The 21,432-nt window shown below is 44.9% G+C and overlaps 1 protein-coding gene across 3 annotated transcripts in view; it reads right to left on the bottom strand.

Annotated features, from left to right (window-relative positions):
* The window catches only part of MOCS1 (molybdenum cofactor synthesis 1), a 36,811-nt gene that overhangs the window by 1,886 nt on the left and 13,493 nt on the right, over positions 1-21,432 (bottom strand). Inside the window, exons 4-10 of one of the 3 annotated variants that reach the window (XM_044250515.1) lie at positions 7,622-7,786; positions 5,396-5,457; positions 4,947-5,058; positions 4,421-4,533; positions 3,856-3,966; positions 2,003-2,123; positions 1,423-1,470 (exon numbers count right to left, since the gene is read on the bottom strand). In XM_044250515.1, coding sequence (XP_044106450.1) covers positions 1,423-1,470; positions 2,003-2,123; positions 3,856-3,966; positions 4,421-4,533; positions 4,947-5,058; positions 5,396-5,457; positions 7,622-7,786 — 732 coding nt within the window. Of the gene's footprint in view, positions 1-1,407; positions 1,471-2,002; positions 2,124-3,855; positions 3,967-4,420; positions 4,534-4,946; positions 5,059-5,395; positions 5,458-7,621; positions 7,787-21,432 lie in introns of all 3 variants that reach the window. The other 2 variants (XM_044250529.1, XM_044250520.1) reach the window with 2 other exon arrangements.

Consider the following 21,432-nt stretch of genomic DNA (forward strand, 5'->3'; position numbering starts at 1 on the left):
TCCCGGCGTTCTTCTGGAAGCTATAGCGGGGTCTCAGCCTGAACTACCAATCAGAGTTACTCTCCTCTTCGCATTCTCTAGGAAGATTTAATAGTAATTACTGAGTTTGTAGAGAAGACAGAGAAATATTGTATCTCTTTCCACAACATCTTTGAAGGCCCCCAAGGCCATCAGAAGGACCCGCGGAGTGACAGGCAGATACAAACAGTGCCAAGGGCCTTGGGAGACTTGCAGGCTCTTGTTACCTGAAGGGTGGTCTGGTGCAGAACCCCAGCCCAGACCTCCTAAACCCAACTGTGAAATGACAAGATCCCCCAGTGATTCACGTGCATGTGAAAGTCGGAGGCCCTTTTCTAGGCAACTCCTGCTTTTATAGAAACCAGACCAACTTATTATTCTATGTCCTTGAGAGGAATTATATACCTCAGGAAGCAAACAGTCCTTCTAATTTCCAGGTTCCCAGCTCTGGGCTCCCACCCGGCCAATACCAGAGGGACAACCTCCCTCCCAGAGCAGGCATGAAGGCACACCCACTCCTTGCCGTCAAGATGGGTCAGCATGGGTCAAGGCCCAGCCACAGGACTATGATGCTGGAAGTGAGGGAAGAAGAGAGATGGTCAAGTTTTCTTCCCAGGGCGGAGCTTTGGTGAGCTGCCTTTCCTTCTCTGGGAGGCTGGTATGGGAGGCAGTCCTTGGACCGTCTCTGGTCCATGCCAGCCTGTCTTCCTCTGGGCCCCTGCACTCATTAAGCTCCACCCCTGGAGAAGAGAATCCTTTCCCCTAGTCTTTCTCACTGCTTTCTCTTGCCTGCTGGTACAATTCAGAGGCCCAGATCTGGCTGTGGCCAAGTTTGCGGCAAGGTCTCCCCTGCTCTCGTCTGGGTATCTGGCAGAAGGGTAACAGCAACCCTAAAGCTTCTGGTGGACCAGCCAGTTCCCCAGAAAACACACAGGACTTTATGCATGTAAGTTCTCAGGAGTTAAGGAGTTAGGCAGGCCTCCTTCCTGAAAAGATCAGGAGCACTCTTAGTGGGCTGTCCAAAGCTCTGCCCAGGTCTTGTAATGGCATCTAGGCTGGGAGGTTCTAGAACCAAGGACAGGGTCTCCATCTTAACCAGGAGTTCCATGTTTGGGGCACAACAACCTTGTGATCATAATTCTGAGAACCCCCTGCCTCAGTTTCCAGTAAGACAGAAGAATGATTTCTATGGTATACTGAGGGAGGGGGATCAATGGCCAGGGAAGAGAAGACACAGGAAACCTGGAGAGGCGAGAGCAAATGGAGGAAGAGCAGAAGAAACACAAAGTTGCGAACATCAGGATGAAATGCAGGATCGGGGGACAGGGTACCCTAGGGCCGGGGCCCCACCCTGCGGGATCCCCAGGGCCAGGGTGAGTGGTTACGTACTGATGGGTCACCCACCGATGAGGATCATGGGCCGGTTCTTCATCTGGGCAATACTGAACATGCCTGGGGTAAGGGAAAGACAGGGAGGGAGAGGAAAGCAGGAAAGGGAGAAGGGAGGGGCAGGGAAAGGAGAGTTCACTGAAACCGTGGTGGACACAGTGGTGTGACAAGCCGGGGACACGCACTCACCTGGGTGCACCCTGACAGAAAGCCCCCGCTGCACACTGCAAAGCCATCCCCGACAGAGCCTGAATGGGTGCCCTTGGGGGACACGGTGGATGCCTGGGACCAGCCCCGACAGAAGGCATTGTGTGGGATGAGAGGTGCAGTGCCCCCCCTCTCCCCCGCTTCCCCTCTACCTGATAAAGCAGCTCAGGAGAATTCAGGCACCCTGTCCTGCACGGGCTCTGCTGTACCCATGCCCCCGAGGGACGAGAACCATCACCACACCCCTGGTCTACAAGTACCACAGGAGGGACTGAGCACCAGGATTGGCATGGAGTCCTGCTGGCTTCCTGCCAAGCTTTGCTCTGTCCCCTCAGCCCCTGCGGCCCACTCAGCAGCCAGCCCAGCCTTCCCTGTGCCCACCCCTTACCTGCGTGCTGCCGCTTCTTCCTGCCCACAGCAGCCCCGATGACCCTCCGCAGCTCCTCCTCGGAGGCCCCTGCCCGCAGGTGGTCCCGGAGAGACACCTCTGAATTCCCAAAGAGGCAGACCTGTGGGCGGTCACCGTGGGGGTGGGGCGGACGTGCCTCCCTTGGCCTGGAGCCTTGGCTCCCCCTGCCTAGAGTCCCCTGTGGCCTGAGTGCCAGCACCCAGGCCTCCTATGGCTGGGTCATACTCAAGGCAGGACTTCTGGCAGGGAGGGACAGAAGGTGCTGGATGGTGAAGTCACAGAAGCCAAAGGGCAGGAAGCAAACTCAGACATCCCAAAGCCTGTATCTGATTTGCAGTCATGTTACCTTCAGCTTATAGAACATACCACAAAAAATTAAAGAGCTGCCAACAGAAACAGCACATAAAAGTCCTGGTCCATACCTTCTGAGACATTCCACAGAGTCGCCTCTTTATGGCCTTGAGAACAGACCCCAGTCAGCTGAGTCCCCACAGTGCCCCCAGCCGTGGCATGAACATCCCACTTTACCCCTGGCCCCTCATGGTCCCTATGCGCCCAGACGTTACCCGCCTGCCTCTGAACCCACTCCAGCTTGTGACCCGGGCTGATGGCTGGACAGCACGGGCCTGCAGGGCGGGACATCCTGAGGCCATTCAAACTTGATGCTCCCTGGCTTCCAGGAGAGGCTAGATGCTGTGGGGGCTCAGGGCTGGATGAGACAGTCCCAGCAAGCGAGATCCCATACTTCTCCCACAAAATTTTATAAAGCACCTCCTAGGTGCTCGTAGAAGGCACTGTGGACAGAGGACGGAGGGAAACCTGAGAAACCGGAGGGCAGAGAGCACTGGAGAAGCTACGGACAGAATCTAAATCTAATCTAAGAAGGTATACCTACTTCCCCCTGCTGGTAGTCCCCCTCCTTGACTCCCCCACCAGGTCCCAGGGGCCACCCTCTGCCCCAGGGGCTCTACCTCCTGAGAGCCTCCCCACCTGGCTTCTGCCTCAGTTGGCTGGTGGGAGACCGGAGAGTGAGAGGAAAGAAAGAACAGGCATTTCTACCCTGCTTCTTCCGGGCTCTGCTGTGTCAGGAGGCGACTGCTCTCCCCAAAAGCTGCAGCGCCAACCAGGTGGCTGCCCGCCCGGCTCCAGCTCTCAGTGGGCCCCGGGGGACCCTGCTTCCTCCCCTCCCCCTCCCCCTCCCCCAGGTGCCTCAGGATCCCCTCTAAGTCCCCATTCACTCTGCGCTATAGAGAGCCTCTCTTCAGAGAGACCCAGGGAAATCCCCCGGCTCTTGAACAAGCGCTGGATGGTCCCCGGACGTCCTACTCAATGCATCTGCCCTCCGACCCCTCCTCCCCAGTGCTAACCAGCTCCCAAAGCCCACCGCCTCCACCCCCGGATGCCTTCTTGGGGCCCTCCGTGGGTCTTACCAAGCTCCTTCCTTCTCCTTCCTGTCCTTGCCTCACATTCTCCCCTATGGGGAACACTGTTAAGTGGCCCTCTGACTAGTCTTCCTGTTTCCAAATCCAACCAGTGGGTTGCCTTCCTCAAACATGAACGGGAGTCACGTCCTCCCTTGTCCAGAAACCGCACAGCCCCCTACCACCCACAGAACACACGCCGTACCTTTCCCCTGAGCGCTCAGGCCCTGCAGCACGCGGTCTCCCCATATCTGGCATTCATCTGCCTTCGGGCATTCGGGCCCTATTTCACCAGCCATGCTATGTGTCCTGCTACCTGCTGGTCTCCCCTCCCACCGGGGGCACAAGTGCGAAAGGAGATTCATAACACAGAAGGGACAAGGGGGCCCTTACAGGGAGACGGACACTTACCTTGAGGTTCCCGTCAGCCGTGATTCGCAGTCGGTTACAGGTTCCACAGAAATGCTCAGACATGGACGTGATGAAGCTGAGCTGGCCTCGGAAGCCAGGGATTTTAAAGGCCTGGGGTGAGCAGGGAAGGAAGGGCAGTGGAGGGGCTGGCACCCGATGGGCCACTGAGGGCACTGGAGCCCCCCCTCCACAGCTCTCTCCAGAGGAACCCAATGGAAGGGAGCACCCCTGGCCCCCAGCCAACAGAACACTGGCACGAGGCATGACCTAGGAGCTCTCTGCCTGCACCTGACCTGCCTGACAGGAAACCAGTTATGGATTCGGAGGCCTGTGGGCCACAGGGCCAGAGCACCTGCCCACTGTTCACTGAAGTGTGGCCTAGGACAGGGTACTTATGGCCATCCCATGCCCCATGCCCAGCCAGCTGCTCTGTCCATGAGGAGGGAGGCAGCTGTGAAGGCACGGTCATGCCTCCCGCTACATGGCACTGCCCTGCCTCGCTGCATTCTGACCTCAGCGTCCACTCTCCCACGCCCCTCCTCCTAACTCGGCCCCAGCCTCCAACCTTGGCTGTGCTGGATTCCTCCTCAGGCAGCTTCTCCAGCTCTGGCCACTGCTGCCGGAGGGTGTCCAGCATCTCCTTGTAGCTCACCATCTTCTTGAAGTTCCACCTGTTACCTGTGTTGGGGTTGGAAGCCACTGAGCCACAGAGTTGCAGGGACCTGGGGTCTTCAGGTCCATACTCCCACAGGGCCCAGGAATCAGTTCCGCCTCTTGGATGGGAGGGTGGGAAGCCCGGCCTAACCCAGGTGGGTCAAACCATACCAATGCTCAAGTTGGAGATGCCTCTGATGCCCTATCATAGCCCAAGCCCTGGCACCTGCCCAACTCCCCCCGCCCCGCCCCCACCACTATGCACATAGCAGGACCCAGGGTCAGCAGCATCCACAGGCCCAGTCAGCAGACCTGTTCCACCCCACTCAACTCCTCCCCAAGTCCTCAGCATCCCTGCACTACACTCTCAGCATGGCCCTGGACCAGCTCTGCCACCAGGCCCCATCTCCTCTTCCCTCCTACCCCAGGTCACTGACCATCGAAGGGCATGTACTCTATGAAGCGCACGTCCAGAGGGAGGCCCTCGGTCAAGGCCACGAAGTCCAGGAGCTCGTCCTCGTTCAGGCCTCGCATCACCACACAGTTCACCTGGCCAGGGACAAGGGGACAACAAGGGGGGGATCCCCCTGTGATCTTCTTCAGGAATGACCTCAGGGGGCCTGGTGCTTGCCTAGGCTCTCCACTGGAGGGCCCATTCCTTGTCTCTCTCCCCCAGTTCTGAAGTTGGGGATTCCAAGGGGGTCACTAGTTTTCTCCCCTCCCTTGTAGGGTCCTGCTGGATACCAGCAGGGGGCAAGGACGTGGTGGGGGGATGGCTGCACTGACCAGGGCAGGGGGCTTCCATGGACCCAGATGGCAGCAATGGAGGGCCTAGCCAGGGTAGAGGGGCAGAAGTCAGAAGTCAAAAGCAACAGTATGCACTCACCTTCACAGGGCTGTAGCCTAGCTCGATGGCCTTGTGGATGCCCTCCATGACCTTATGGAAGCCTGCAAGGAAGAAGAGAAGGGTCTGGAAACTTTATCCTTCTCCCTTGCCTCCCTTACAACCAGAGGGAAGCAGCTGAGCAGTAAGGTGCCTCAGAGACCACCACATCCAGGGGCTAGATAGTAAATATTCCAGGCTTTATAGGCCGAGAGGTGAAATTGAGGAAATTATTAGGTATATTCTGTAAAGACTATATTGACTAATTTCAGAGTCTAATAATTGAGTACCATTTTTTATAACATAGCTCTACACATATAATGGAGGAATAGAATTCTTTTTGCCAGGATAATATTTTGCTTAACTGGGAGTTCATAGTTAATGTTCCCTGTCATTAAGTGGATTATAAATATTATCTGCCAAATTCATTCTTGGCTCCCAGGCTATAAAATTAAAACAAAAAAAGGAAGGGCGCTGGATTTGGCTGATGGACCGTAGTGTGCCAACCCTGATCTAGGTGACCCCTCTCATTGTCCAGATGGGGAAACCGAGGCCCTAAGGAGAGGCAGTGCCCTGCTGGAGGCCTCTCGCTGCATGCCCGAGAATGCAGGTTTCTAGACTCCCTTGTCAGTGCTTTACAAGTCTGTCCATTCATGCACTCTGCCCGCTCTCACCATCAATGACTCTGTGCAAGGGCCGTACCAGTGCTGGTGAGCCATTAGTATGCAAGTGGGTCTCCCATCTCTGTGGTTGACCCCCAGTACCTGCGATCCCAGCTAAGCTCCTTCTCACTGTCTGGCTCACTCTCCACTCACTCGTGTGTCTACACATTTGAGTGCCTCCTACACACCAGCCCTTCCGCCACACCACACAGCCTGGTGATGGTGTGTGGTTCACAGCTGGGCCATCCCCCTGCGGAGGGTGGCCGGATGATGGTCTCCACAGTTTCCCTGCAGCATTTTTAGATGGCCCGGCCAGGGAGGCAAAAGGGAGGAAAGTGCAGCTTTCATAGAAAATGCTGTTATGATCATCTACAAGTTTCTGGCTTTGTGAAGCAGTCTACCTCCCAAAGGAGGTGGTGGACACGGGAGTATAAATGGGAAGGCAGATCTGATATCAGGATCTACTGTCTCCAATCCTCGTTCTAGGAAATGAGATGAGGAGGCAGGGGAGACATGGATGTCGGGTTGCGGGGGTGAAACCCACAAATACACTTGCCTGCCTCAGGGCCCTTGCAGGTTCCCAACTGACATTCTCCTTCAAAGTAAGCTCCCTTCATCTAACTCCTCTCCCCATTCCTCGTTACTCAAGGCCCAGAGTAAGTGCCTCCTCCATGGAGCCCTCCAGGTCTCCCTTGCTGAGTTCTCTCTCCTCCTCTGTAGCACTTTAATCAACACCACAAGGCAAACAAAGGTAATCTAGTAGCATCATATATTTTGGCGTGTAAGGCAGAGCAATGTCCTGTGTGTCTCTGTCCCCACCCCAGCCCCGGAGCAGCTCTTTCCAGAGGGCAAGGACTCCATGAGCCCATCCTCAGCGCACAGTTGGTATAAACAGGGAGTCACCGCGTGGAGCAGGGGAAAAAGAAACTGGGGCTGGGAGCTAGAAGCTGTTTCCAGAGAAGAGGAAGGATTGCTGAGTCTCTGACCCTGCAGAGAAGTCTCAGTTAGGGACCACCCTCGCCAAATCAAAGGGCATCCAACCCTGGATACTTCCTATTTCAAACTAAAGTCCATGGCCCAGGAGATATCGGGTGCTGATCTAATGAGACCTGGGGCTTAGGGCTGCTTTACCTCCCCCCGCCAACGCCTGTACCCTCCCTGATGAAGCTTGGTAAGGGAAGGCCGTGGCAGTGCTGGCCTTGACCCTGGCACCTCCAGGCAGCTGCTTTCACCCTGGGCTGCCCCACATTTCCTCAGAGCTTATTATGGGGTAACCGACTTGTCCCACCTGCCAGCAACCAACTTGGTTTTAAAATGGAAAGGCCTGCACTCTAGCAACACTCTCAGTCCGGGGCACATTGGGGGCAGAGCAGGAGGAGACTGGTCACCACAGGTCTTAGCATCGAATCCCACAAGACAGCTGGTAAAGCTGAAGGGTGAGGAATAAGTGCCCCGGTTCATCTATAGCTCAGACACCAAAAAGGGAGCAACCAGGCCCCCTGCCATGGCTCCTCCGCCAGGTGGGCCCCTGGAGGGCTGCCCTCAAATGCAAGCCACATCTGCTCACCCTTCCTGCGAACGATGAACTCAAATTTGGCTGGCACCAGAGTATCCAGGCTGATGTTGATGGCACTGAGACCGGCTTTCTGCAGCTGAGGGAGCAGCCGGGCTAGGTTGATGCCATTGGTGGTGATGCCGATGGTCCTCAGCCCTTCTAGCTGGTGGAGCCGTGCTGTAGACAGAGCGGGAGTGGGGAGTCAGTCTGGGTACTCCTGGAGAAGCCGGGAAAAGGGCTGGAAGAAGAAACTCCAAGTCCAAATGAGATGGATGGAAAAGGGGTTCTCTGGACTCTTCTAGTAACTGGGCTTCGCTTAATAAAAATAAAACAAAACAAAAATACCCCAGAAAAACAGAAAAATAAAGATTCTGATAAAAATAACCAAAAAGATTAAACACTGAGTGCTCGCTCTGGTAGAGGCCCTGCTGAGGCTTTGTGTGCCTTAGCGCACTGAAGCCTCACAACAAGGGTCATCCCCATTCACTTGGAGAGATTAAGAAAATTGCTTAAAGTCGCACAGTTAGTAAGAATGGCTGAGATTCAAATCCCTATGTACTTGACTCTAAGACTATGCTCCCAGTTAACCAACTCACAGGTGCTCATACTCTGCACAGGAGAAGCAAAGAAGTGTTTGGATTATTTGCTAAACTGCCTCCTCCATTCCACCCCATGTCCCTAGACGTAACAAAAGGATGAAAAAAGAGTCCACAACAGCCTCAGAAGGCAAGGAAGCATGCCTTCAATGGCCCAGATAAGTGGAGGAATCCTGAAAGACAGAAAGTAGATGGGCTCACGTGGATTGAGGAAACCATAGCCCAAAGCACATACAGAAGGTTCTGTACAAAGTAGGAGGGGAACTAGCATACCCCAAATTTAGCAGTCACCTACACAGGGTGTAGGAAGGACCCTGCGCCTGTCGAGGGTATTACCAGTGTGGGGAACTGTATTTGCCTGAGCTGGGTAAGTTGGTCTCCCTCCATCCCTGCCTTAAGGGGTAAGGTTGCAGCTTTTACCCCAAGGTTAGAGGACTTAAGCTAGTTGAGGGAGGTAGGGGAAACCAGCATGAATACAAACAACACTGGCAGCCAGGCCAACAAAAGCCCTGGGCACTGAGATGAGTACAGAGCCAAGAGTCAGCACACATTTAAAAGGAATGTTGCAAAAGAAAGATAAATTCCACAAACAGAAGAATGAAAGAGGAAGGAAAAGTGACAGAGGTAACAGAAGAGGATTCTTTTAAAAATCATAGTGTCCATCACCCCAATTTACTGAACACTACACCTGAAATGCATGATGTACTATCAGTTGGCTACTTGAATTAAAAAAAAAAAAATCAGGAGTTAGATGAACATAGATGGAAAATCCTCAACAAAGTATTAGCAAACCCTATTCAACAACATATTAAAAGGATTATACATCAGATCAAATGGAATTTACCCCAGGGATTTGAGAAGGGTTCAAACATTCACAAAATCACTGTGATATATGCTACATTAAAAAAAAAAAAGAATAAAAATCAGATGACTATCACATTAGATGCAGAAAAAACATCTGACAAAATCTGACACACTTTCATGACAAAAACTTTTTTTTTAATTTAAGATTTTTATTTATTTATTTATTTGACAGGGAGAGAGAGAGAGAGAGAGAGATCACAAGTAGACAGAGAGAGAGGGGAAGCAGGCTCCCCACCGAGCAGAGCCTGGTGTGGGACTTGATCCCAGGACTCTGAGATCATGACCTGAGCCAAAGGCAGAGGCTTAACCCACTGAGCCACCCAGGTGCCCCATGACAAAAACTCTTAAAAAGAAAAAAAAGTGGGTATAGAAGGAACATTCCTCAACATAATAGAAGCCCTATATGACAAGCCTACAACTAACATCTTAGTCAATGGTGAAAAGCTAGATCAGGAATAAGACAAGGATATTTGTTCCTGCCACTTTTACTCAACATAGTACTGGAGATCTTATTAGCTAGACCTTAGGGGGAAAAAAGAGATACAAGGTATCAAACTGGAAGAGAAAAAGTAAAGTGGTCACTATTTGCAGATGACATATTATATAGAGAAAGCCCTAAAGAAGCCACCAAAAACCCATTAGAACTAATAAATGAATTTAGTATAGTTATAGAATATAAAGGTCAATATACAAGATTTTGTTACATTTCTAAATAGTAATGACAAATTATCAGAAAGCGAAATAAAGAAAACAATCCCATTCATAATTATGTCCAAAAGAACAAAATACCTAGAAATTAATTTAACCAAGGAGGTGAAAGACCACTACACTGAAAACTCTTAAGACATTAATGGAAGAAGTTGAAGAAGACATAGATAAATGGAAAGATATTTTGTGCTCATGAACTGGAAGAATTAATATTATTAAAATGTTCATTCTACCCAAAGCGATCTAGATTCAAAGCAACTTCCATCAAAATTCTGGCATTTTTTTCACAGGAATAGAACAATCCCAAAATATGTATAGAACCACAAAAGGCTCTACATAGACAAAGCCATCTTGAGAAAAAAAGAACAAAGTTGAGGCATCACGTCCCCTGATTTCAAACTAAATTACAAAGTGATAGTAATCAAAACAGTATGGTATTGGATAATAACAGACACATAGATTGATGGAACTGAACACAGAGCCCATAAGTAAACCCATGCATATGTAGCCAATTAAGTTATGACACAGGAGCCAAGAATATGCAAAGGGGAAAGGAGAGTCTTTTCAACACATTGTGTACCACTACCTTATACCATGCGCAAAAATTAACACGGATTAAAAACTTGATCTAAACCATAAAACTCCTAGAGGAAAGCAGGGGTGATAAGCTCCTTGACATCAATGTTAATGATGATTTTTTGGAGTAGACACCAAAAGCAAAGGCAATAAAGGCAAAAATAAACAAGTGGGAAAACATCAAGCTAAAATGCTTCTGTTTACAAAGGAAACTATCAACAAAATAAAAAGGCAACCTACTGAATGAGGGAAGATATTTGTAAATCATATATCTGATAAAGGGTTAATACCCAAAATACACAAAAAACTCACACAACTTGATAGTAAAAACCCAACAGTCCAATTTAAAATGGGCAGAGGATCTAAACAGACACTTTTCCAATATATATAAGATGGTCCAACAGATATATGAAAAGATGTTCAACATTACTCATCATCCAGGAAATGCAAATCAAAACCACAGTGAGATATCACCTCACACCTCTTAAAATGGCTATGATCAAAAAGACAAGAAATAATGTGTTGTGAAGGATGCGGTGAAAAAGAATGCTTGTACAATGTTGGTGGAAATGTAAATTGATACAGTTACTATGGAAAACAGTACAGAGTTTCCTCAAAAACTTAAAATTAGAACTATCATATGATCCAACAATTCCATTTCTGGGTATATTTATCTGGAAAAAAAAAATCCCACAAAAACACTCACTCAAAAAGATATATGCACTCCCATTGTTCACTGCATTATTTACAAAAACCAAGGCATGGAAACAACCTAAATGTCCACTGATGATGAATGGATAAAAAATAATGTGGTATACACACACACACACACACACACGTGCGCGCAAATATGCAATGAGATGTTATTTCACCATAAAAAAGGAAGTGTTGCCATCTGTAATGACATGGATGGACCTTGAAGGCAAATGCTAAATGGAATAAGTCAAACAGAGAAAAACAAATACCATGTAAGCTCACTTGTATGTGGAATCTAAAACCAAAAAAACCCTAAATTCACAGATAAAGAGAACAGGTTGCCAGAGGTGAGGGATAGGAGGTAAGCAAAATGGGTGAAGGGGGTCAAAAGGGACATGCATCAGTTTTAAAACAAGTCATGGGGATGTAATGTACGGCACGGTGACTATAGTTAATAATATATTCAGCATCGGAAAGCTGCTAAGACAGTAGATCTTAAATAACAAGGAAATAACAAGGAATCATAAATACAAGGAAAATAATTATAATTATAATTATAAAATAATTATAATTAGTGATAGATGTTACCCAGATTTATCATGTTCATTTTCCAGTATATACAAATATTGAATCATTGTGCTGTACACCTGAAGTTAACAATGTTATATGTGAATTACAGGTCAAAAAATCAGAGTTAATATCCTCAGGAAGATAAATATTACATCCTAAAAACAAGAACAAGAACTAATTAGAACTCTGGAAAATAAAAGTATAGTTATAGAAAGAAAAAAAAAACAAAACAAAACTAGGTAGCCTGGGTGGCTCAGTCAGTTGAGCATCTGACTCTTGATTTTGGCTCAGGTCATGATCTCAGGGTCTTGGATGGAGCCCCAAGTTGAGCTCCATGCTCAGTAGGCCATCTGCTTGAGATTCTCTCTCTCCCTCTCCTGCAAGTGCACTCACTCTCTCTCAAATAAATCTTTAAAAGGAAAAAAAAAGGAAAAAGCTAGATGGAAAAACAGAATGGACAGCTATGAAGAGCAAATGGGTGACCTGGAATTGAGCAAAGAGATTCTCCCATAAATTACATACAAAACAATGAAATGGGACCCCCAAAAAACAAAACAAAACAAACAACCCCCCCATAAAAACAAAACCCAAGGCTTATATATATATTTTTTAAATCTTTTTTTTTAACATTTTATTTATTTATTTGACAGACAGAGATCACAAGTAGGCAGAGAGGCAGGCAGAGAGAGAGGGAAAAGCAGACTCCCTGCTGAGCAGGGAGCCTGATGCAGGGCTCGACCCCAGGACCCTGAGATCATGACCTGAGCCGAAGGCAGAGGCTTAACCCACTAAGCCACCTAGGTGCCCCAAGGCTTATATTTAAATATAGAAAAAGATACTGTGTAAAAATGTCCACAGTAGTTATCTTTGATCAGGAGGGTTATAGGTGATTTTTATATTCACTTATCCAGAGTTAAAATTTGTTTCAAACTACCTGAATGCATGAATCTTGGTGAACAATCAGCTTAGCTGTGCAGGAGTGCAGAAACCAGAAGTGCCCAAGACAAGCTGGACTGAGAAAAAGACAACAGCAGCTCACAAAGTTCACACCCAGTTTAGGTAGGGGTGTGTGGGAATGAACATGATCATGATTTAAGAGTATAATTATGTAACTTTTCTGGAGATAAGCTCTGTATCTGAAGACAGAAAACTGGCTAAGTTACGCTTCGTCTGGATGATGAAATGGTGTTAGGGATGTTGGGAAATATACATGCTATATTAAAGTCCAGGTTGAAAACAGTAGTTAGGAACCAGATGCAAAGCAAAATGACAGGCAGGTCACCAAACCAAAATGTTGACCGTTGTCATGGGGGCAGTAGTGATGTTCTTTTTGCTTATCTGAAATAAACATGCACTATTCTTGTAATAAGAAAATAAAAGTTGTTGTTTTAAAAAGTGTGAAAATTAATCATGGGAAACTCCACGAAAATGAAGTTGGGAGGTTTCCGCAGGGGGAGCACCCTCAAACTCTACCAAGCTCGATCACCTGCAGAGCAAACAGGAAAAGAAGGACTGGATCTTGCAAATGGACACTACTTGACTCTGCCAGCTGGAGAAAGAAACACTTTCCTTTTCCCCTTCGCAACAGCTCAGCCAATGTGAAGCCACCATAGTTGCAACTCCCTGTTGATTTCAATGGATTTTTCATTTATAGCAGCCTTTCTGATTTACCCCCTTTCTTCACAAAAAGCCTACCTCCTTTTGTTCTCTAGACTCTCCTCTGGTTTTGCCACAGCTTGTCCGGCCCAGATTGTAATTCTCTTTCATCCTTGAATAAACCCATTTCTGTTGGTGAATAACTGGCAGTTTTTAATATTAAAAAAAAGGAAGAGAAGAGCCCGACGGTGAGAAAGTAAAATATGGAAAATTAGCAATAGTTGGCTCCCTTTAGCCAATCAACTCTGAAGAAACACAGAGTCTAGGAACTTTTACAAAATGAAAATCTCCAGGAACACCAGAAGGAGAGTGCGTTTGAATGGGTGTGGGGGAGGGTGTTTGTAGCCTGGGGTTGAAGGCAACTGGCAGAAAAAGTCAGCGATTCAAGGAAAATGAAGCAGTTCAAGCTCCATTCTTGCCCTCAGCCACTGATGCCTTAGAGCAATCATCACGTGTCCCTTCACTGAAGAAATCCGGTGTCAACCACTCCAGCGCACTAGCTGGGGAATCCACTGGAGGTAAATTCAGGGAATCTGCCAGGGCCCTTCTGGAATGGGAGTGGACAACAGTCTTAGGCATTACTTCCTCCATCTACCTCCTCCAAAGCCCCACAGCTGGTGGATTAAAATCAAGGGTAACTGCCTCTTGCCAAATCTGTTTCTCATTGACGGTTTGAAGGTGAAGACCTGAAGAGCTGCCATATTAGATAATGGTGGGAAGTGCCGTTTCCATCATCTAAATGAATAGTCACTCCTGAGGTCATGCAGTATATGACTCATGCAGTCACACATGGCAAGGCCAGTGTTTTGGTGGGGAGATGACAAACATGAGTGGTAACTGTCATATTCTCAGTTCTTTAGCCCCATGGGCCTATCAGAGACCAAGATCTGGCCTTAAATCTTTTTCCATCAAGTACTGCCATACAGAATAGTGAATATCCTCAGGGGAACAAATTTACCTAGCTAAACTAAGGAGACTCTTGGGAAGGACAACTGGGATCCTTGCACCGCATCCCCCAGAAGCCCTATAAAATATATACCAATAGAAGTATTGGTATATATTTTTATATACAGACTGATTAAAACAGACTGAAGTAACAGAAACAGGATCAATACAGTAAAAGAAATAACAAAAGATATTAATAAGATGAAACATTTTTCATCATAAAAAACAAGGGTAAAGACATAGTAGGTAAGGGCATAATCATGAAATAAAGAACACAAGAAGTTAGATATACAGTAATATGGTAAGTTAGAAGATAAGATTCAGGGCTCTCCCAGGAAAAGGAGGAAGAGAGGAGTGCCTAGGTAGCTCAGTGGGTTAAGCGCCGGACTCTTGGTTTCCGCTCAGGTCATGATCTCAGGGTGGTGAGTTTGAGCCCTGAGTCGGGCCCTGCACTGAAGGCAGAGTCTGCTTGATATTCTCTCCTTCTCCCTCTGTCCCCAGCCCTGCCTGCTTGCTGTCTCTCAAATAAAATAAATCTTTGAAAAAATGAAACAGAGGAAGAGAATAAGAAATCAAAATATAATTTAAAAACGGTGGTGGCTATAAGTAGAAGGGCAGCATCCAAATAACAGAGGTCCTAAGGAAAAAAAATTAAGCTGGCAAGGAGGAACCATCTGAAGAAATAATGGAGAGAATTTCCCCAAATTTAAAAGAAATGGCTTAGTACTGAAGGAACAATTTCATTGAATGTCAACAGGACAAACAAGGAAAAGCCTATTCTAGGGATCTTATTGCAAAATTTAAGAAAATCAGATACAAAGGAAACACTCTAATAACTTCCAGAGAGAAAGAACACAGCATCCACCAGGAGCAAGAATCAAACCAACATCAGACTTTTCTCAACAGCAATACTGGCCGTCAGGAGACAATGTAGTGACATTCTTAACAGAACAAAGAAATGAAACTTGAACCTAAAATTTTATATGCATTCAAATCACATTATAAAACTACTACTCTAAAACATTATAAAAACTACCTGCCAGATTTAATTAGATTCACCACCAAAATTAGATTCACCATTAGATACACAAATAAGATGAGAAACCAATTCAGTAGATGCTGCAGGAATTATAGGAATACAGGGTAAGCAAATATCTTAGTAATTCCTTAAAAAACAAACAAACAAAAACACTTTTTTTTTTTTTTAAGAAAAGCCGAAGGAAAGGGATCCTGCTCAGACCCCCACAGGGGAAATCTGCTCTTCATTAGGGTCACCAGGCCTGAGACAGCAGAGTAGTAACTGCTAGGATAGACCAGTGTGAGACCTTGTGGGGAACTGGGAAGCCAGGAATATTAGCGGGGAGCCAGGACACTGGGGTGCCAGCTATGGCTGGCACAAGCCACACCCTCCCATCTCCTAGGAACTGTGCATTAGGAGAAAAAGAGAAACAGGCAAACCACAACACAGTCAGGAAGCAGTGGGAGGATTTTACTAAACAGTATTACATAACTTCCCCATGCCCTGGGAGTATCAGCATCCACTGAGGGGGGCACCTGGGTGGCTCAGTCTTTTCAACATCTAACTCTTGATTTCAGCTCAGGTCATGAACTCAGGTCATGAATTCAGGTCATGAACTAGGATCGAGCCCCACATCAGGCTCCATGCTCAGCATGGAGTCAGCTTGTCCCTCTCCCTCTATTCTTCCCACTTTATGTGTGCTCTCTCTCTCTCAAATAAATAAAATTGCTAAAAAAAAAAAAAAAAAAAAAAAAAGAAAAGAAAAAAGAAAAAAAAAAGCATTGTTAAAGAGAGAGTACCTGGGTGGTTCAGTCAATTAAGTGTCTGCCTTCAGCTCAGGTCATGAACCCAGGCTCCTGGTCAAATCCCACAATGGGGTTCCCTGCTTCAGCAGGGAGTCTACTCTCCCTCTGTCCCTTCCCCCCAACTTGTGCTTGCTCTTTCTCAAAAATAAAAAAATAAAATCTTCAAAAAAATATTTTAAATTAAAAAGAGAGAGAGACACACACAGATGGGCAACTTAGTCCTAATAACATAGAGATAAAATTCTAGAACATATCAACAGTAAGGGTGGGTGAGGGTGACAAAAATAAGGGCCTGAGAGTGTGCTAAAGTTCTTGCCTTGTTAGGAAAAAGAAGGAGGGATCATTTAGTTAAAAGCCAAAAGAGAAGAAAAATAAACATAGAAAAAGAGTGACAGATAAAAGATTATAGAAACAAGTCCAAATATTTCAATAGTTACAATAAAGTTACCTAGAATCAACTCACTAGTTAAGTCAGAGATTGTCAAATTTGGTAAAAGAAATGCAAGTAATAGCTATGGGCTGTTACAACAAAAAGATCTAAAGCATAAGAACATAAAAAGGCTTAAAATAAAAAGTGAAACCAGATACAAGGGTCTTACTAAAGCCAAAAGCAAGCTGACACAACTTTAGTAAAATAAAATACACAGAGCTTAAAGATCCAAAATATCATTATAGAGAGAGATACTACATAGTGATAAAAGACTGAATTCATGAAGACATAACAATTCTAATCACATAGGAACCTAATAAAATCATCTCTATTATATATAAAATAAAAAGAAATGGGACCTCTGGGAGAAATTAACAAATCTACCCACTTATTTATTATTGGCAGGCCAAACAGGTAGAAAGCCAGCAAATGGAGATAACCAAAAATTTGAACAATAAAATCAACAAGCTGGCTCCAAAGAACAAATAGAGATGTCTCCATCCAATAATTAAATAACCATTCTCTGCAAGCACACACAGAACATTTATAAAATCTGCCAATATACTAGGTCATAAAGAAAGTCTCGATAAATTTTAAAGAATAATTATCATATAGATATCTGACTACTACACAATTAAATTATAACTTAATAAAATATAAATGAAAAATCCTTATATATTTAGAAATGAAAAACAGTACATAAATGTCATAGATCAAAGAATGAATCAGAATTAAAATTAAATACTTATAACTAAATGTTATAAAGCAATAGGATACACCAGGATGGAAGGCAGAAGTAATAAAACAGTATACAAATATACAATAAGATTCAACAAATGCAGAAGTTGGTTTGTTGAAGACTAGCACAATAGACAAACCTCTGGTGAGATTTATCAAGAAACAGAAAAGAGATAAGGTACAAATAAAACATAGTAATATTAACAAATCCCAAACTGCAAGTAAAACAGATTAAAAAATAAGAAAATATTATCAGTAATTTCATACCAATAAATTAGAAATCAGAAATAATGACAAATGTCTAAAAAAAAAAAAAAAACAGAACTACCAAAACTGACTCTAAAAGAAGTCAAGAATTTGCCTAATGCAATAACTATTAAAGGAATTAAAGCATCCATTAAAAATCTCCCTGCAAAGAATATACCAGGCACAATTTTACAGGTGAGATCAAATTTCCAAAGAAGTGATTCTCAGACTAACACAAACTCTTGCAGATGAAAGAACTGGAGGGAATACTCTGTGCTATGATGTTTGTCCCCTGCTCACCCCCCCTCCCCAATTCACATGTTGAATCCTAATGCTCAGTGTGATGGTGTTAGAAAGTGGGGCCTTTGGGAGGTGATTAGGTCTTGAAGGTGGGAGGATTAGTGCTTTAATAAGAGATACCACAGACCTCCTTCTGCCATGTAACCAATACAGTGGTAACTCTGACCCAGATGAGAGCTCTCACCTGACCATACTGGCACCTTGATCTTGGATTTCCAGCCTCCAGAACTATGAGAAATAAAGGTCTGCTGTTTATAAACTAATCTATATTTTGTCAAAGCAGTCTGAATGGACTAATACTACTACTCAACTCATTCTTTGAAACCTAATTTCACAATCAGTTAAAGCTGGCATGAGAAAGGCAAATTACATGGCCATTTCACTCATGGATACAGATGCAAAAATTTAAAGTATCAATAAACCGAACTTAATAGTAGATAAAAGCACAGTTTGCCATGACTAGGTTGGGTGTACTACAGGAGTAATATAAGATAAGCCATAATGTCATTCAGAGTAATAGGGGAAAAGAAATCATAGCTCATCCTAACATACCTAAAAAAGTATAATCTTAAAAAAACTTAAACTGGGCGCCTGGGTGGCTCAGTGGGTTAAGCCGCTGCCTTCGGCTCAGGTCATGATCTCAGGGTCCTGGGATCGAGTCCCGCATCGGGCTCTTTGCTCAGCGGGGAGCCTGCTTCCCTCTCTCTCTCTCTCTGACTGCCTCTCTCTCCATCTACTTGTGATCTCTCTCTGTCAAATAAATAGATAAAATCTTAAAAAAAAAAAAAAAACAAACTTAAACTAGGAAGGGAACTTCATTATTTGATTAAAGTTGCTGGTGAAAAAAATAAGAAATATTCTAAATGGGGAAACATTAGGAGCATTCTTTTATTACTACTACTATTGAAAATTACACTTGAGATTTTAGATATTGCAATAGGACAAGAAAAGGAAATTAAAAGCGACAGATAAGGGGAAAAAATTCCCTTAGTTGCACATGATCTAGTTGTTAGTATAGAAAACTCCAAAGAATTTAAACACATTTTCCTAAGTTTCCTATCAATGCTATAATATATCAAAAACAATTAGAAAATGTAATTAAAAAAAAGACACTATCCATCAGGGTCCTGGCATAAAACAGGATTAATCTCGATGGTTAAAATGAAGAAGTTAGGGCGCCTGGGTGGCTCAGTGGGTTAAAGCCTCTGCCTTCGGCTCAGATCATGATCCCAGGGTCCTGGGATCGAGTCCCGCATCGGGCTCTCTGCTCCGCAGGGATCCTGCTTCCTTCTCTCTCTCTGCCTGCCTCTCTGCCTACTTGCAATCTCTGTCTGTCAAATAAATAAATAAAATCTTAAAAAAAAAAATGAAGAAGTTAATGAAAGAACTATTTATCCCAGTATGGACAGAACTAAAAGCTCCAATAATGAGCAGCATAGCACTCAGACCAGCAACCTTGGGGATCCATTACCATACCTAGGGCCAAAGGCACATGGAGGAAAAATTAATTTAGGAATCCAACAAAGTCACCATGGAGGCAAGGATGCCCTATGGGAGTTTTAGTTCTGGAGAGAATTCAGCTTCTGTCAAAAACCAGGGCAGAAATTTAAATGCATCAGAAACCCAATAGGCAAGGTCACCTTGGGTGACCCCAAGTGTCAGCCACCTAGAGCAAAGAGAAAGGCAAAGGAAGTAGATGGCTGTGACAAGGTGGGGGTATGAACAAAAAAGATGCCAATTCTCAACAATTTGATATATGGGTTTAATGTAATTAAAATCCCAACAGGGGCGCCTGGGTGGCTCAGTGGCTTAAGCCTCTGCCTTCGGCTCAGGTCATGATCCCAGGGTCCTGGGATCGAGTCCCGCATCGGGCTCTCTGCTCAGTGGGGAGCCTGGTTCCCTTCCTCTCTCTCTGCCTGCCTCTCGGCCTACTTGTGATCTCTCTCTGTCAAATAAATAAATAAAATTAAAAAAAAAAAATCCCAACAGATACATAAGCAATGAACCCTCTTAAAAGAAAACTACAAAAATAATTCCATTTTCAATATCCAAAAGAATAAAAGACTTAGGAATTAACTTAACCAAGGAGGTGAAAGGTTCCTACAATGACAACTACAAAACAATGCCAAGAGAAATGAAAGTTAAATGGACATGCAACAAAATAGACAAATTGGACTTCAGGAATATTTAAAAATTTGTACATCAAAAGACACAATCTATAGAGCAGCCACAGAATAGGAGAAAATATTTCTAAATCATGTATCTGATAAAGGGTTAATATCCAGAATATAAGAGAATTTCTAAAATTCAGCAACAACCAAACAACCCAATTAAAAAATGGGCAAAGGATGTGAATAGACATTTCTCCAAAGGCGATATAAGAATGGCCAATAAGCATATAAAAAGATGCTCAACATTACTAGTTATCAGGGAAATGCAAATTGAAATTACAGTGAAATACCTCCCCACATCCTACTATCAAAAAACAAAATAAAACAAAACAAAAACAGAAAAAACAAGTGTTAGTGAGGATGTGGAAAGTAGAACCTTGTGCACCGTTGGTGGGAATGTAAAATGATACAGCTGCTGTGAAAAATAGTATGGGTATTCCCCCAAAAATTAAAAACAGAATTACCATCTGACCCAGCAATTCCACTTCCACAATCTTTCTGAAAGCAGAATTTCGAAGAGATTTCTACACACTGTTCATAGCAGCATTATGGTGGAAGCAACCCAAGTTGACCAATGATTGGATTATCAAAACATGGCATATACATAAATATTATTCAGCTTTAAAAAGAAATGCTGCAATAGGCTATAACATGAATGAACCTCGAGGACACTATTCTAAATGAAATAAGTCAGAGACAAAAAGACAAATCCTGCACAATTCCACTTAACATGGAATTCTTAGGGTAGCTCAACTCATAAAGACAAAACATAACGGTGTTTGCCAGGGGCTGGGGAGAGTGGAGAATGGGAAATTATTTTTTAATAGTTAGAGAGTTTCAGATTTACAAGATGAAAAGTTATGGGTATTGATGGTGGAATGGTGCACAACAATATGACGTACTTAGTACCACTGAACTGTTTGCTTAAAAATGGTTAAAATAGGGATGCCTAGGTGGCTCAGTTGGTTAAGCAGCTGCCTTCAGCTCAGGTCATGATTCCAGCGTCCTGGGATCGAGTCCCACATCGGGCTCCTTGCTTGGCAGGGAGCCTGCTTCTCCCTCTGCCTCTGCCTGTCACTCTGTCTGCCTGTGCTCACTCTCGCTCCTCTCTCTCTTACAAATAAATAAATAAAATCTTAAAAAAAAAAAATGGTTAAAATAGGGGTGCCTGAGGGGCTCAGTTGGTTAAGCGTCCGACTCTTGATTTCAGCTCGGGTCAGGATCTCAGGGTCATGAGATCGAACCCCACATCAGACCCCCCTGCTCTGGATGTGGAGCTGCTTAACATTCTCTCTCCATTTCCCTTGACCGCACCTGGCCTACTCACATGTACATGTCAACACACATGGGTATGCTTTTCCTCTCCAAAGGAAAAAGAAAAATGTTAAGTTGGTACATTTTATGCTATGTGTATTTTAACACAATAAAAAAAAAAGAAAGAAAAAAGAATCCAAACAGAATTTTCCATGGAACGTGCTAAGCTGATTCTAAAATGTCCATGGA

The sequence above is a fragment of the Neovison vison genome, chromosome 1, assembly GCF_020171115.1.
Source record: "Neovison vison isolate M4711 chromosome 1, ASM_NN_V1, whole genome shotgun sequence".
NCBI lineage: Eukaryota > Metazoa > Chordata > Mammalia > Carnivora > Mustelidae > Neogale > Neogale vison.